At 38.8% G+C, this 18,725-nt stretch overlaps 1 protein-coding gene across 1 annotated transcript in view; it reads left to right on the plus strand.

Moving 5' to 3' along the window:
- LOC111224418 (beta-1,3-glucosyltransferase-like) overlaps positions 1-13,896 on the plus strand; it is a 53,528-nt gene extending 39,632 nt beyond the window's left edge. The window contains exons 11-15 of the mRNA XM_022748891.1: positions 2,584-2,697; positions 10,016-10,115; positions 10,584-10,703; positions 11,543-11,687; positions 13,169-13,896. Coding sequence (XP_022604612.1) covers positions 2,584-2,697; positions 10,016-10,115; positions 10,584-10,703; positions 11,543-11,687; positions 13,169-13,336 — 647 coding nt within the window. The 3' untranslated portion in view covers positions 13,337-13,896. The remainder of the gene's footprint in view (positions 1-2,583; positions 2,698-10,015; positions 10,116-10,583; positions 10,704-11,542; positions 11,688-13,168) is intronic.
- Positions 13,897-18,725: the final 4,829 nt, after the last annotated feature.

Consider the following 18,725-nt stretch of genomic DNA (forward strand, 5'->3'; position numbering starts at 1 on the left):
TAGCTCAGATCAATAAGCAAAAGACATGAAAGAACATCACATTTAATTTGCTGTGTCAGTAACTGTTAAGGCTCTTTAATATTCATTATCTGTAATGATTATATAGTACAAAAACAAAGATATCAGCATGAAAATGTGCATTTATGTATTTGGTTTGAGAGCTGAAACGAAATAAAAGAAACCACAAATAGCTTATAACACAAAAATTGAGGAGTGCTGTTCCTCTGCTCCATTTCACCATGCTGTAGTATAATGTAGTGTTGTGTGGTGGAGTGTTGAAATGCAGTACAGCCCTCAACAGGGCTTCAGAAGTTTAGGTAAATAAAGGCCCCGCTCAGTATATCACTGATGTGGTACGTGACTGCCGTATGAGATGACAACCCTTGGTAACAGTAATATCTTTGGTCTAAACACTATAATGAGCAGATTTACAGTAGCTCTGAACTTAAGTTTACCTTCGACATGCCACATCAGAAGTGCAACTCCGCTTTCCTGCAACTCCCGAGCAGCTGGGAAGCTGGGTGACTGCCCGACTGCCTGCAACAAGAGGCGTAGGCACACGGTTCACACCCATACACGGTCCGGCCAAGCACTAGGTTTACACCTGGTGTTGTTTTCAGGCAAATTAGCTAAGTGCTTCAGCTGTCTAACAATCCTGGCTGGAGGCACCTATATCTGTTGTGAGCCCAGCCACAGGTCAGGGGAGCGAGGCATGGACAGTCGATCTATGCGTTCCGATTCTGATGTCGATCAACCAATATGTGAAAAGTTGAACCCATGACACACTTGGAATAACAGCCCACTCATTTGTGTAATGGAACAGAAATGCATCAAGAAATGGGAAGTAATAAGTGGATTGATAAAGAATAAATAAGAAAATAAACAATAAAGAAATAAAATGGCAATTTTGATGGGAAAATAAATAAATAAATAAATAGGGAAATTAATACAGAGGTAAATTAATATAGAAGCAAATTAAAACAGTAACATCAGTCACATTGTATTAATTAATGTCTGTATTCATTTTTAATATTATTCTTGGTGCACTTGATGGCATATTGGTTTATTTCATTTATCTACTTATTTATTTTTCAGTCTTCTGTATTATACATATAGCAGTTTGTTTCTGAAAACACTAAGTACATTCATTCATCTCTTCACTTTCCACACATTTAAAAAAAAAAAAAAAAAAAAAAAAGACATTCCAAGTATCTCCCATCATCTGGTAACGTACATGTATTGTTTGCTTTACCAGTAGCCTGATATAAAGTTTTACATACATGTTTGATAAGTGGTTAGTGAAAACCCATTTGACAAACACTGAAGCCACAGCTGTCATTTTCAGAGAGCATGTGGGTTGTATTTTGTTAGATTCTTGTCAGTTTTCAGACGGCTCTTCAAAATGTATTGATTATGTACTGGAGGAAGGCAGGTTTTTCTTGTTTAATTTGGTTTACATGAATGCAACTGAACTGTGGCAAAGTAAAATAGCAGTGTTATATTTGGAGCTCAGTATGGTTTCCAGCTTCTGATGACCTTAAGAGGCAGCGATGGTCAGCCAAGTCAACTTTTTGTTCTTGGTACATTCTTTCAGTGTTAAATATGCCTCTCTGATTCACTTTAGTTGATTTATGAGAGTTGAACACAGCCTCGAGCCGCCGCTGCTGCACATCTCTGAGTATTCCGTATTCCTCAGCACCCGTGTGCTCTCGCATCGACAACTCAGAAACTCATCACATCTCCAGATCTCGTCAGTCAGATCCCAATCTATAGGAAAATTTGATGCCATTTGAGTATGATGTCAGGAATTAGGTCAGTGGCAGATGAGCGCTGAATGTAGTACATAGCTCAGCTTAAAGACGGTGTGTATAAATAGAAGGGAAAAAGTACATACAGACACAGTAATCTGCTCATCTCCGCTACCTCTCTGCTCTTTTTCAACAGAGGTCAACAGGTCCCAGTATGTTTCAGGGCATCGAGCACAACCTGATAAAAACTAGAAGTTAGAAAATGTTTTCTTGAGAGGAGAGATCTTCCAGGATTCATAGCTCTGAAATTTAACTGCTGAAACTAAAGAAAATTCTCTTTGTTTTAGAGGTTAGACTTTAAAGGTTTTATGGTTTAATTTAATATAAACAATGATAAGACTAATCAAACATTAAGTGCCAAGGATTCAACTTCTGTCAGGCTGAAATAATGAGGGGTGTTTTCCCCTGTGAAAACGGAGCAGAATAGCATCTGCGCATACGATCTAGTTTTGAAGTAATCCTGACATTCAACAGAGGGGAAGGATTAAAGGCAGCGCAGCATTTCATCTCACTGTCCTCTTTAAATTTAATCTATTTTCCCTCTTGTCTCTACTGATGATTTATTGCTTAATACATTCAGTGGTCTTTCATAGAATATTTTACCAAAAACAGTCAGAAACATCAGAGAAAACATGGATTGAAATAAATATGAAATAAGCATTAGCTCAGTGTGTGCACCACAAAGATCCAGAGGTCTGCTTGTTGTGAAAGTTTGTGAACGCTACATTGATTTTTTTTTTTTTTTTTTTTTTTTTTTTTTTCCCCTTTGCTCTAGTTCCAGTGATAAAGAAGACTTGGGAAAAAGATGCCTTATTTTTAGAGTACTACAGTGACCATGCTGATCCTTCGATACCAACCATTAATTTGGGAGTACCCAATACTGAAAGAGGTAAGAGCTCCTCCTGGCCTCAGTGGCACCAAACAGATTCAGTGAGACCTCTGTAATGGTGCAGGGTAAGCTGCATATACGGAGGTACATGAAAAATGAAATGGCAAAATAAAGTTGAAATTTCTATAACCTGACACCCTGTGAGGGGGATGGTGCCGGTGATTCGAACTGACATTGCAGGAGAATTGGAACTAAAGCGAATGGGAGTCAGCAGTGAATTTCAGCTTTTTGTCCCTGAGAGTGTGTTTTCCTCAACAACTAGATATTTTGTTCTTCAGCCCCTTGTGTAAAAAAAACAGATTTTAGTCAGTTATGATGGAGTTTTTAGTTAATCATGTTGAGATTTTTAAAAACTATTGCATGCTCTCTTTGTATTTACATTTTTTTCAGAATAATTCTGAGGTGATGAATGGATCTATGTCTCCTGTTTGTTCTTGAATCTAAGGAGCTTTCCTCTGACTGAAAGCTATAAACTGCACATTTACTCACCACGTGCCTGGCCACTGTCCCCTGCTGATGTCCACAGACTGTTGGACTGTCAGCATTTAATAACCAAAATGTTTGCTGCAGATATGTGTTTGTCTAAGAGCTTTAGTTCATTTCACCACTCGTGGTAGTTTATTTTTAACCACAGGACACTTTATCCTTTTGAACTTTGTCGGACTTACTATCAGGCCCATATTTACAACCTACTATTGAAGGACCATGTTTAAAGGAATAGTTTGCCATTTTGGAAGGCTAGGGAGAGAGACATGAGAAAATAAAATACCAGTCTTATATCTGTTTGTTAAATATGTAGCTATAGCCAGCAGCCGGTAAGACTGGAAACAGGGGGAACAAGTTAGCCTGGCCTGCCCAAAGGTAACAACATCCACCTACTGAGACCTCTAAAGCTCACTGGTTTTTCACATAGAGGTTATGGGGCAAGACAATTTCTTGGCCAGGAGCAGAGAATTTCTCATCATCACTGCATGGTTGCCAGGCAGTCTTCAGACACTCGAGCAAGTCGCTCTCAGTAGGTGTAGGTGGTCAAGAAAGCCAAAAAGTACATTTCACAAGATCCTAATATTATCAAAGATATTGGAATTGTTGAGGTTTGAGGAAATATTTTTAAAAAGATGCAGAAAATATCTTTGATATTTTGATTTCATGTCACAGTGCAGACACAAAAAAAAACATATATCATACAGTATGATGGTCTTACATTTACATTACAAATGTAAGGTGAAATCCCAGAGCCAATCAAGAGTTGAGAGGTTATCAACCACTGCTCCTCTGCATTAAGAGGCTGCACATGGTAGCAAAGCCCAAAGGTGGCTCCCTCTGGAGGTGTGCAGGGCATGGCTGACTGGAAGGAGACCCTGTGGCAGACTAGACTTCTCTAGAAGGAAAACACATCCCCCAGCTGGTCTCAGGGTTTGGCAGTCCCTCAGGAGAAGCTTTAACTCAACAACATCCTCTAGCTCCTCCCCAGGGAGAAGCTGCAGGATGATGGGAGGAGCTGAAGGATGATGTTGTTGGGTAAAATGATGCAGGACTATTTCCAATGACACTCTGAACCAGATAAGAAACAGATGGATGGATGGATGGATGGATGTAATTTATTGTGCCCAGAAGTGATTCATATTATTATTGTTATTCCAATATGCATAGTCACCTCTTTATCACATAAATCTTTCCACATGTCAGGTTTCATCCTCCAGGCAAGATTCTGAGTGCAGCTTCTGTCACTTGGGAGTGAACGTGTCTGGAAGATCCATTATTTTTGCTGGTGAGATTCTCTGATGAAGCGCTGTGGCCATTTCATTCATAATTCCAACAGACGCTTCTCAAATTTAAAATTCGACTGGATAATTCATCAATTCATCAAAGTTTGATTTAAAAAAATTTCCAAACTTCCTCATAAGAAATCGGCTTATTGCATCAGTAAACAGCGCCATGATAGATTCAGGACAGAACAAGGCCAGATGTAACAGGCACAGAAAACACATCATGTGCCAGTTCATATAGAATTTATGGGAGTGCATAATGTATAATAATCAGAAACAGTACAAGAAGATGTACATAGTGAATAGGAAAGCTCAAAGCAATCCAGGGTCTTCTGTAAAGACAGCTCAAGCTCTCTGCTTCAGCGCCCTCCTGGTCGCCTGAGGCAGGGGCCATTTGGGCGCAAATTATTTTACAGTCTGATGGCTGTCAGCACAAAACAGCACCTACGACCTCTCCTGGTGCACCTTGATGGGATGATGCATCAGTTGTAGCCACTTTCAGCCCACCACTATGGAAAGGGTGAGGGTTGTTGTTCGAAAGAGTGTGGTTTAGTCTCCAGTCTCCCTTCAGCTACTGTGTCCAGGCAGCTCAGCTCTTTAACAAGGGTGTATTTTGCAATCTATTTGCATGGTGGCAGGGAAGGATGCAAACTGCTAACGGCTACGTGCTGGAACATGTGAACTCGTCTGTTTGCAGAGCTGAGCCTCATCAAGAATAAAATTCAACTTTTTCTTGTAAAGTTACCCTGTTATCCATCCAGTCCGTTGTTGATATGCAACCTCCATATTTGAGGGCCGCCTCATCTCCACCTCCTCGTTGTGGATAATGACAGGTCTCAGCGGCTTCTCGCTCTCCAAGAAAACCACTACCTGCTCCTTAGCCTGCCTGACACTGCAACACAGACAGTTGTACTTGCGCCAACTGTCAGCGCTCTCAGATTTCGGGCATACTGTATCCTCACTGGAGTCATCACATCGGATGTTTGTTTTTTTTTGTTTGTTTTGGGGTTTTTTTTGGTTTTTTGAGATGTGAACAGGAAATATCCACAGGGAAACAGAAAGTTTGATCATATTTCTGAAGACGAGTCTCACCCCAGCTAAACAAATCCAATTTCAAACTGATTTCAAAACTTTTACATCGCTAACAAAAACAAATCTTGATGCCACATGCAGAATGATTTTATAGCGGCAGTAATCAGCAGTGATGGAAGAGTTTCACACTGTGGCTAGATATTGTAGGTCTGTGAAGAGCGATACCATACATCTGTTTTTCATCCAGCCTCTTATTTTCCTTCTGTATTGTAAAATATGACACCGGTAACCATGCAAATATGTGTGCAGCTTTCATCATTACAATTACCTATGTATATTCTGCTCTCACTGATGCATCACTTGAGATGGTGCAACTAGTGTGAAGTTGAAGGAGGTCTGATGTGTGAAGAGTAAAAAGGAAGGTGACAGTACAGTCCCCTGGGCCACTATAGTGTCACTCTGCAGCTTATAATGCACCACTGCTTCAACCTGCTTTAAGTTCTTAAAAAAAAAACACACATTGATTTTAGGAACTTTAAAATCCCAGAGAAATTATTAAACGTTGCGACCTGATTGTCTCATACAGTGAATGACTGCGTTGGGTTGACAGGGCAGAAATAATGTGCAGGGGCAGTTTTAAAAAGCCTTGTTGAATTTACACCTATAAGAGCCCATTAGTGTAAATAAGGATCTGAACTCTTCCTGCTACTATATATTTATAATATAAGACTTTCATAATAAGATTTTATTTGTTTAGCACTTTTCAATACAAGTAACAAAGTGCTTCACACCAGTCAATATAAAACATACAAGCAAGTAAAGTAAAATATAAATGAAACTGAATAGACATCACTCAATAAAAGCTTTTTTATAAGACGTGAGATAAAACCGGGGCTGACTCTGCAAGTCTGATCTCCTCTGGCAAGTTGTTCCAAAGTCTTAGGGACCCTGACAGCACAGGCCTCGTCTCCTTGGGTTGGAACAGACCGGGGACTGACCAGCAATGCCCTACCAGAGGTTCATCATATTGATTAACTGATTGCATTATAGATGGAATTATATACTGAGAGGTGTTTCTAATGCCCAGGCCACCTGCTTTTACACACAACAGTCACTAAATACTTGACACCGCTGAGCATAATAGAGTCCAGTACATCGTCACTATACATGCAACAGTGACGTCAAAAAAAAAAAGACACATTATAATCTTCATAAGGATTACTGCAGAGCTGTTCAAGCAGATTACATTAGATTACAGGTAATTAGATTCGGTTGGAAATAGGACTGCAATTAACAATTAGTTAAACTAGTGATAAGTCTTTTGATTCTTTTCTCAATTAATCATTTAGTGTATGAAATGTCAGAAGATAATTTTAAGAAATGCCTGAAGGACATTTCCTACAGTCCTAGAAGATGTATTCAAATCACTCAGCCATCAGTCCAAAACCCAAAGACTGTTCACTATCGTATAAGGAAAGGACAAGCATCAAATCCTCACATTTGAGCAGGTGGAACCAGTGAACGTTTTGCATTTTTGCTCAAGAAATCAATAGATTAATCAACTAATTGTTGCAGATTTAGTGGGTAGGTAAAGAGATAGATCAGCAGGTATCTTAATTGCAGCGTGGATGTGCAGTAAGTGCTGCTTAGTGTAGAGGACCTTTTTTGACCTGAAAGATATGTTGAATGGTCATGTGTTCAGTTGCAGAGCAGCATTAATTAAGTTTGTTGTGATATACTCTTTCTGTACAGCAGATATTGTGCCAGGATCAGGGCAAGAGATGATGTGTGCTCACATTCTCAGTTTGCAGCTGGTTACACCATGACAAAAAAATTTCAAGTGGAAGTTGTCGGGCTGCTGACTTGCATAACTAACCCAATGGGACTATTTACCTCTGAGTTTGACATGTTACTCCAGAAAAAGCCACAGCTCTGCTCCTCTCAAACAGTTTGTGTTGGTATTTTTTGAAGCCAGTGTTGGCTAAGTCGTTCTCATTCCAGGAGAGCGTATCTCCTTCCCTTTTAATTTCTCTTTCCACTGCATGCAAGTGTTTTTTTTTTTTTATTTATTTATTTATTTTTTTTTTACTTTTTGCTTTTTGGAGACAACAGTTGAGTGTTGAAACTTTGGCAGCTTTCCACAGTCCATCATCAAGGCAGGAAGATTTTTTCTAGTTTGGTAAGCAGCCAAAAACTGAAGCTACTGTCAGTTTAATAACTATGCACAATGTCAATCAAACAGAACTCATTATACCATTTACATACTGGAGTAGGTACAGTGGATTGGATTTTACAGTGGTGTGAGTGAGTCTAAGAAAAGGGTGATTTTAAAAGCGATTGGGCCTTGAAACACCATGACAACAGGAAAATAAAATGAGTATTACTTTATCTTTTAAAGAGAAATGTGCAGGGGAGTCGGTCAGGAGTTCAAGCCACCACATTTATCAGATAAACATGCAATGAAATGATATATGATTGAGGTCAAATGAAAAATAGTTAGTAGTTTATCCGTCAGTTATCAGACTAAAAATCGAGTTGCAGTCGGGACGTACATAATTTAATTCCAGTTCTTTTGTTTCAGTCTTTCTCCTCCTTTCCCAAGGCCTCGAGGTCTATGCTAATGATCGCCGCAAGCAGCCTGGGAGTTCATCAACAGTCAACAAGCATCAAAATGTCAGGAATCTGTAGTCACCAACTTTATTTTTTCTTCTCTACCTTCAGTCTACTCCACTGATCCCTTTGATTTGTCTATGCTTCCAGAGCCAACTCAAAAAACCACATCATTAATTCATCTAACTATAAAAATACAGTATTTTTGTATATTTAAAAGGCATAGTTCAAAATTTTATCCAATCGTGGTTGCCTGTAGAACCGGGTTTGACCTTATTTAAAGCTGTCGGGGTAACCATGCCACATTCTGTAGTCACAAAGAAACGTCTGATGAAGAAAACACAACCCTTACAGTATACATATTTTGAAAAAGGAAAAATGCACTCACCAGTCTGAGGTTAAAAATTTTAGACAGTCTGAGCAAGTGAGAGGAAGGTTGATGCAAGACCTTGAAATGGGAACACGGCATAGGAACTTTAACAAGTAAATAAACTATTCATGGTCAAATGTGTCGGAGTGGCAGTATGGTAGCGTTATGCTCAAGTGAAGGAAGCAGCAGCGGTTCTCGCTTTTATACTGATATATTTATGATAGATACTTCATGACACATAACCAGGGGGGGAGCTACTGCATCTCTCCGGACCCCTGAATGCCACTCACTAACCTCCTTCAACCAGAAATAAGTTTACCGGGTTTTTCTGGAGACCTACCTCTAAAAATGCGTTTTTGGATTTTATTCCCGTCAGCAGTTCAAGGTGTCCTTTCTTATTCTATATTCAGATACAAGGAGAAAACACACCTTGGGTTCCTTATAAATAAAACAGTAGGGCCTCAGAATTCTTTGTTATGCTTGCCACCAGGGATTTCCATGTCTCAGCTCTCAGCCATGATGGTGTGCAGATATTTGGATTCTGATGGGTACGTTTCTTTGGGTTACTTGTGTTTGTTGTGTACCTCCACATCACTCTTTTTGTTTTCAGGAGTTGGCAGAACATTTTGTTCCATCTGGCGGTCATGTCAAACATGCCAGAGTAAAAGTTTGATTTTCCCAGCCCATCATGCCAAGCATACCTTATTATGTCTTTTGAGATGTCAGATTGTAGACAACAGCTTTCTTTTTGCTCACAAAGCTCTAGAAGACACATCGTCAGGCTTTAAAAGCCAAAAAGATTTTTCTTTAATGCTACCACAATTCAAATGTCACAAAGTGGCAAAGTTATTTAAAACAGCAACCCCTTAAACATAAGGTCACTCATTTGATTGCTGAAGTAGCTGATTTGCCCGCCCATAGCCACATGTGCATTTGAGGCGTCCTTGAGCAGAATGCAGAAAAGAGGCTTGTTCAGACTTTGTAAGTTATCGTCCACATGGCTGTCAAGTAAATGCTGAATTATAAATAAAAGTGGCAAATGCAAAGTGCTGCACCCCCGTTAGGTCTGAGCACAGCAGTCCTGCTTTTTTATTACCTCCTCAACGGCTCCTATCTAGAGAATAAGAGTCTAATTAATAATAACTAGTTTGTTCCAATATTTTCCATATTATTTGAATAGATTACTATTGGCTATATTTAGCACGATATTAACATTGTTCAGGCTGGATCACCAGAGGAGCCATTCATGATTCTCTGAACATCCTCGCCTGAGTAAAATTGTAACTGTTGGTTAGCCTGCCACCTTTCAAATCCTTTACTGGTAGTTTAATTTATGACCGTAATTTTTTCTTTTTGTGGCCGAGCCGTTAACCCTCGTATGCACTCGTGTGTGTGCATGTAAATTCCCGCTTATGCCAAGTTGTGTTTTTCTTTCAGTAACAGGGTCGTTTATCTTTATAAAGCAGAATACAGCACATGGTCAATATGTGATTAAGTCGTACCGGCCACTCTATTGACAGCATGTCTCAATTTACAGGCCACTGCGGGAAAACATTTGCGATCCTTCAAAGATTTCTAAGCAGCACTGTCCCGAACACCAGGTGGCTCCTTGTTGTGGACGATGACACACTCATCAGGTATATTTTTGTGATCTGGAAGTGGTTATTAAACATGGTATTTCTCTTCCTTTTTTCATCTGAGACACTGTTTTGATCTTTACATGCCATGGTTTCATTTTTCCTCATCGTTTGATTGACATTTATTGATAAAAGATTCTGTCTCACAGCCATAAGAAAAAAAAAAAAAAAGTTAGTATAGTGAAAGAGAGAAACACTTAGAATGAATTCATTTGGGGAAAATACATTCCAGAGATATAACCATCCTGTCAAACATCTGAAAAGCTCAGTATATGAATTCAAGTCCAGCTGGCTTCACTTTATATCCGTCAGGTTTCCCCTTCATGTGGAGCCCTCTGGATGTGTAACAGCGCCTGAGGGAGAGCAGTTATTTCACCTTCTGAATGGACATTTTCATACATGTGTAGGCCCATCCATACTGTATATGTGTGATGAGTGTGTGATGAGCTTGATCTGCACTTCCCGCAGCCTCCCCAGACTGCGCGTCTTGCTGAGCTGTTACGACCCCTCTGAACCGGTGTGTCTCGGGGAGAGGTACGGCTACGGCCTGAGCCAAGGCGGCTACAGCTACATCACGGGAGGTGGAGGGTGAGTTTCACAGCTCAGATGCTCAGGGAAGTAATGCTGAAAGATGCAGATGCTGCAGAGGGACTGTAAAATGTGTAATGAAAAACCTGTAATCTGAAATTTACAGATAAACCTTTTCAGTAAAGTTTAAAAGTGAGTTACTCCTTTGAGGGAAATCTTGCAGACTGCATTACAGTAAACATACTGAATATAATATCTGAAAAATGCAGTAAACAGTCATTAGATGATAAGACGAGACAGAGATAGAAACTGATGGTTACTGCAAGAAAACATAGGAGAAAAATTATCACATTTCTATAACATCCATATTTTAAAGTCCTCTTATTGCATGTAAGTGAAATTGGACAAGAAGCAAAGTTATATGTCAGCTGTCAGCTACACTGTAGATAAATCTCGAGCTGTGAGTGAGCCGTGTGAGAAGCTCTATTTAGGGACACTTCAGTTGCTGTGTCACTTTACAACACTGCAACTGCCAGTTTTCCCAAAAGTGATATCTCCTAAAAACTGTTTTGAGTGGCAATGAGCGATTTTCCTGGCAGCCTAAGATTTGTTTTTTCATGTGTAATTGCTTTTCTTTTCAAAGAGTTGTCACATCATTGTTGTGCAGAGCCGATTCACAGAAAAACCGCATCTCCCTCTCAGTTTGATTTGCAGTTTCACTACTTACACTGTCACCCTCTCAGCAGATGAATAAAGTAAGCATGATGGCTGTTAGGATGATAAGTGAGAGACATGCATATTATTAGGCCTGTTTTCAACACGTGCTAATGAACTAATCATTTACAGTGCAACTGAATCGGCTGTGTTATGTGTTTATTTGTGCGTGTGTGTTGCTGCAGTATGGTGTTCAGCAGGGAGGCTGTGGTCCAACTTCTTGACAGCGGCTGCAAGTGCTACAGCAATGATGCGCCAGATGACATGGTGCTGGGAATGTGCCTCAATGCTCTTGGACTTCCTGTCACACACAGTCCACTCTTCCATCAGGTTGTATTCACACCCTTCCAGTACATTCTTTATGTGTGTGTCTCTCTCTCTCTCTCTCTGTATCTGTACGTGGGGCTGAGAATGAAATTCTTTGGCTTGGTAAACAATCATCGTTTAAAATTTCCCCAGCACCCGTTCAGTCATAGGGGAAATTGTACAGCGAGATACATGATGCCTTTTAACAATTAAACTGTGCAAAGAAAGTCAAGTTTCTTCTCAGGTTTTACAGACTCATTATCAAGAGACAGATAGACACCTCACCTTATTCTTAGTTGACAACCTGCACACCCACACAGGTGTTTTCAGTTTTTCTTGCTGATTATACTGAAGCTGTGTTAAAGTTATTTCTAAGAGTCTGTAATTACGAGTTCTGCGTGCTTGTAATTCTCAGTTTTAAATATCAAGAATTTATGACGGCAACAATTTCCTGCCAACAGAGGAAAAATGACCTCAAAACTGGCATTTAAATCTAAGTAAAAGGCAATACTAACAATAATATGGTAAATTCAACTCATTTAAATTGTAGTAGTTATATATTATTTATTTGCATCCTTACAAATATGTTAGCCGTCTGGTATTATGGTGAATACAAAGCTAGCAGTCTGGTTAATTTCGGAATAACGTCAGGTTTCCCCGTTCTGCCAACATATCATGAATGCAGCATCATGTTCACATCATAAGATCATCGGACATGTCAAGGCGGTTGCAGTGTTGGTTGTGTGGTGTTAAAAAAATACTGTGCATATATACTGTGTATATCCATTAAATTTGTGTTTAATGAAATTAAACAACAATTTTGATACGAGAATATTTATTAACCCACCATATTGTTAAGTCGAATGTTTTGCAGCTTTCAGAGCAATCTGAGTTTCCCGTTCTTAGTTATAACTGGGACGCTGATGTGAACAGTATTTACAGATCAGAAATGGGTGATTATGGTAATTCAAGCGTGAGAGCCTGCATGCATAATAGCAGCATCCTGAAACTGAAGCAGCTAAATGGAATTTAGCCGATCTTTAATTTTATTACTTGCACCTGTGCTTTTATTACCTTGCCATGTCAAAATGTCTGGGTGTAATTAGTCCCACCCAAACAAAACCACAGAGGAGTGAGCAAGGTGTCAATCAAATGTAGCCCGTATACACCCCTGCACCGTCGTGAAAGTAAAAAGCTGATTTGCAGAGATAGGTAAAATCAGCTGTGTGAGTGCACCATGAGTGCAGGCCTATAATAAAGCACCAATTTTCTATAGAGTTGACAAACCATTGCATTCGTTTAAACCAAATTAAAGGTCACTATGTCAAAGAATCAGCCACTAAAATAAACATAAGTGCAGGGGCTGCTCAGTTTTCAGTATGCAGTGTGTGTTTGAACACAAACTTGCACTTTCATGCCTTCACTGTTGCTCTCTGCAGCATTAGTACGCAGCCTCTTGTGACTGCTTCCAAATATAAATTACTGTACTTAATCTTACCTTTCAGGCGCGCCCGGAGGACTATGCCAGAGACTTCTTAGCTCACCAGGTGCCCATCTCTTTCCATAAACATTGGAACATCGACCCCATTGCGGTTTTCAACAAATGGCTTAAGGACGACTTGAGGGAAAAACCTTCAGGTGGACTTAATAAGAGCGCTAAGACGGAGTTATAATAATTTTAAGCACATGACTAGCCTGTATGAGTATGTGTGTATGTACAGTGTGTGTGTGAGACAAAGAGAGATTGTGTATTACGGACTTATGGGTTTGAAATGTTGTCCTTCACAGTTGTAAATGTTTTTGTATTGTTAATGTTGAGCTGTTATTAAGAGGGACCATGCAAGTGTGTGTCCATGACTTAATATGTGGGTCTTTTCATGACTGAGTTGCATGTTGAGGTTATTGTTATTTTGGAAATATGAATATAATATGTGTATATTTATATCATAGTAATCTAAAACCTTACAGAGGAGCATATCTTCTTCTCTGGGAGATACTGTATCTTTCAACAAGTATCACCAATGCTGTACAATGTGGTCTATTTTGACATAAAAGTATGAATATTTGAGAATGTTTTGCTTTTCTACTCCACTGGAGGCCTATTATAGGATTTAGTCTAAACCAGTACCCAAATGTATAAATTATGCGGCTGTTTAAGGTTAATTGTGGCTCAGACTAAAATGGTGAAAATACAGTACTTACACTGAGTGGTGCGGCTAAAAGGCAGCAGCATTAAAGCGCTCTAAAGCATAAAGGTTTTTAATTACTCCCAACATGTAGTTTTTAAAAAGGGTCCAACTGGTGCTCAGGCAGACAAACGTCTTACCTTTACTTTGAACTTCACTAAACACCCTCATTATGTCTTTGGCCAAAACCATGTGTTTCTCAAAGCTCACTCTGACCTCCGAGTTTCAGTAGAAAATAAAAAAAAAAACGTTGACATAATTTCATGGACATGCTTGTAAAACATTAGTAGATATCCTGGTGGAAATTGCTTTTATCAACATCAGTACCAATTTTTCATTTTCCTTTTTTTTTTTTTTTTTTTTTTTTCCACATAAAATTAACTGTCTCAGATAATTAATTGGCAGACTCAATGATTTGCTAACCATTATTAAAGGTCTTTCAAAGACCTTGAGCCTCGGATGTAGAAAGAAACCTTTCTTCTGGCTGTTTGCCCTGTTGAAAAGTTAATTTGCAGTTGTAATTCTTCATACTCTTTAAAAAAAAAAAAAAAAAAAACTTGAAGAAACTGCTGCCTCATAATGGATGCAAAAGCTGTATAAAACCTTAGGATTAAGAAAGGCCTAATATTAATTGCACTGACCTAATGAAAACCTGAAATGTTAATATGGGAAAACTCATTACTGTCAGTCACTCAAATGCACAATGTAACGCAGAAGCTGTTGCTCTACTCCCAAGATTTTGTCAGTATTTGTGGTGCTAAATTTACACTGTCCTGATAGCACAGTAGGCCAGCTCAAGATCATGAAAAGTCTATTAGCCTCAGGCATTTGAAGCAGTGCAATAAGTCAAGTAGACATCTCGTAACACACCTATGAATTGTAACCTATTTGCAGGAAACAAGTTAAATTCCTATCGGGACTCACCCACACATGGAGTGATGAGTGGTGGTAAGACAGTGCTTTGCACTCAGGGAAATCCTCTGCATAATTCACAGTAGGTCCACACAACATGCTTGCATCGCCAGTATTTCTAGCGTGTCAGCAACAGCGTCCCAGTCAGGTTAGACTTTTGTCTGGTGTTGAATTTTATTCTTTAATCCAAGTCCAACGCAGTGAGGGAGGAGAATGAGTGTACTGCTGTATTTGCCTCAACAGATCTTCTTCCTGAAAGTCTGAGTTGTCTCCAGGATTTTAGAGATACTGAGGTTGTTCACTCCAACCCCTCAGAAGAAAATTGACCAGACACTCAAAAAAGAGTTTGTTTTTTTTTTCTAACATTTGTCTTTTTTTCAGTGAAATGTTTGATTATATTTTCTATAGATTTTATACCCTACGTGAGGGTCTAAATGTTATTTCATAGCCTCTTGAAAACTCTGAAGGGTAAATACTGAATTATTTATATTTCATTTTGTTGACATAAATATATGGAATTATGCTTAAAACTCCACCATGTGTCACCTCGAACTGTAAATGCCCCTGAAGAGAAATTTCAGTTTCCACATAAAAAAAATACTTCAATGTCCTCGGTTGTAAGAGCACTATAGTCTACAGAGTGACGTCCAAACCTGACTTAAAACATCAGCTGTGCAGCTATGAATACAGCTTTGATGATTATTTAAGTCACTGAAGGGATTTTGCATCATGTGCTTCAAAAAACATCACAGCTGCCTACATTACCTAATTCCAATCATTTATGCTGCAATATTGCTCTGTGAACTGTTTCAGTTCTCGTAAGTTTTTTTTTTTTTCATTTGATGCCTTTTTTTTTTTTTTTCATTTGATGCCTTTTTTTTTTTTTTTCATTTCATCCTCATCATAATTCATGCATTTTATCCAGTCAGGGGTTTGTGATTTATTCATTATGCTGATGGAAAGATGATGGAATCATGACCTTGACAATACTCTTCCGTTAGGTTTTTTGTGTTCATTTTTAGCAGGTTGATTAAATCAAATTACAGGAAATGTTTTCGCACTAACTTTCACGTATCTAGTCATGCAGTCAGTTTCAGTTTTGTGTGTCCTGGTGTTTAGATATCTGCCTCTAAGATTCAAGACTCTTGGAATGGAATTGTATTTGTGTACATAAAGTGCTGGAAAATTACAATGAAAATCTTCAACATCAAAATCTTTCTCCAATCTCCTGGTTTTCAATGACAGCTGGGCAGCATGTTTTGTAATTTGGTTGAACCAGCCCTTTAAAACTGCAGTGAGCTAAGTTGGGAGCAGCAGCAAGGAGGTGACACTCACTCTGAAGCTGTTCACTAGATAACAAATTATCTGTACAGAACGTCCAGGTTCACATCATATTTCAGTGTCTTTTTAAGTGTAGATTTTGGGTCACATGGACAGATGAATATTCATAAAGCTTTATTTGAATAAAAGCATGTGTGAGCAGTGGAGAGCCCTGGCTGGAGAGCCGTTGGAGGGTTTTGAATTTTCAGTTGGGGCTGTGTGAATATGAGTGCGTTTTCCTCTGAGGATTCACTGTGACCAGCAGGGCCTCCAAAATGAAGCGAGAAGAACTGCGGCAGTCAGTGCCATCTCAAATCTCTGTCACAGCTGGCTCTGCTGAGACTTTTTATCATCACTCCGTTTTTCTCACTTGTTGCCAATCTGTTTCCCATCCCTTCAGGGCAACAACAACGACTGCAAAGATCTCTTTAGCAAAACAATTACGAGTCTTGATCTGCAGAAGCTTCTCCCCAGCTACAGTGATCTCGTTAGGGTAAAATGAAGCCCGGTGATTCATGTACTCTACAATACGATGTTCATATTTCAGCTGTAGTATTTATACATACTATATGGATGGCAGTTTTTTTGTCTGTTGGTTGGTGCACTACTTTGGTCCAGTCTAAAATATCTTTACAACCACAGGATGGATTGCATGAAATTCTTGTCCTCAGAGGATGAATCTTAATTACTTTGGTCCCATCACACCTGCAGAAATAACCACATTCCCATCAGCCCCAGGTGTGCTTTCTATACTTAGTGCTAATTAGCAAATGATAATATGCTAACATGCTAAACTGAGATGGAGAACACTATACCTGCTAAATATCAGTAAACTCTGGCTCCATTCATTTTAACCAAACCAAAAACCATCTTTGACGTTTTTGACATTAGTGAAAGAGCACTTTGTAAATTACACAGTTGATTTCACACCGAGCTGAAATGTAAATAAAACTTCCACGCATATTTCTATGTATTATAAAAATTGTATTTCTGTGAATAATTGTAATTTTCCTCCTTTTTTATTCATGCTTGCAGGTAATTAAGTGAGTCGTGTTAATAGCATAGATGTAGCACTGTGTGCCAAATTGAATCTTTTAGTAATAAACACAAAGTAAGCATTTACATAATGTCAGCCAGTTTAGGGGTCAAGTTGAGAGTGCAACAGATTCATTCATCACTCATTGCATTTTAATGTTTTGTCATTAATATGAGACTACTGCCAATTCCACTTCCGCTCTCGCTCTCTCTTTCTCTCTCTCTCTGTCTGTCTCTCTCTCTCATTCAGTCACTCACTCACTTACTCAATCACTTACACACATACACACACACACACACACACACACACAGGTCCAAATATTTGCCAGTTTTCTAAGTCCGATGTGTACATGGTTTGTAAGTTCACAGTTAAAAACACTCTAGATGCAGACACAGAAGTTGTAGTCTAAAATCTTGTTTTGCCGATGGGGACTTTCATTGATGCTTTCCAATAAAATCACGTTGCACTGATTTTGAACATTATGCATTCAAAGGGTGTACCACAGCAGGAGTCATCCCCTCACCTGTCAATCTGGAATAAGTCAAGTCAATTTTGTAAGAATAGCGCCAATTCACAACATACGTCAATGAGAAAATCATGATAATGAATGTTGGCAAGGCTGGCAAATTAATTATTTTCATGTACATGTGTAGATCAACACTGCTATGGATAATATGATTGTAGCTCAGTGATTTAGCCCAAAAGTATAAACTCATTGTGAAATGACAGTACTGAGATTGAGAAGGGTCTCTTTAAAAAGGCAAAGTGGATAACACAGCAGGGTGTTAAACCTGTGTAGATGTGCTGGTAAATGGGCAGGTTGCTGTTAAACACAGGCCAAGGACAAGTGTTGAAAGTCAAAATGCCACTGGCTCTTAACTATCTGTAACGCAAGATTGATTTTATAGCTAGTTCAACAGTAAAATAAATAGTATGCGGTCATAGTGTCAGTCTACTGATAGCAATTAAAATATTTCTGAATACTTATCCTTCACCAGCTGCTTATTCCAAGAGAAGATTAGATTAGATCAAATAAACTTTATTGCCCTTGCAGGGAAATTTGTCATAGAAGTCACAGCGGCAAGGACAAGGAACAGTCAAAGGAAAGTACAATGACCAACAGTACAGACCAGAATCATAATATATAATATATGCATTGCAATTAATGATACACAACTTGGAAAAAAATCTTGTCCAATTTTTCTACCAAACCATAAATAAATTACAGGAACTAAGGAAAGGAAGGAAGGGAATGTGAGGCAGTGTGTGTTTGTGCAGTGGAGACTCAGACTATCATTCTGAGTTAATCACTTTTATTGGCAGGGGAACAACAGACTCCTTGTATCTGTTCAGGCTGCGGCATGGGACACTGTATCATCTGCCCGTTGGAGAGAGACGATATTAGCAGTCTCTTAAGTCTATTGTCTTACATATAATATATATATATATATATATATATATATATATATATGTATATATATATATATATATACAGTATATGCTTATGAGATGTACTATATATTCTATTCTATGTGTGTGTATACACACACAGTAGAGACAAGACCTCTAGCTGGGGCAAGAGGTAAACATCCCAAAAACAAACCTCAA

Source organism: Seriola dumerili, unplaced genomic scaffold (assembly GCF_002260705.1).
Source record: "Seriola dumerili isolate Sdu_G_001 unplaced genomic scaffold, Sdu_1.0 BDQW01000134.1, whole genome shotgun sequence".
NCBI lineage: Eukaryota > Metazoa > Chordata > Actinopteri > Carangiformes > Carangidae > Seriola > Seriola dumerili.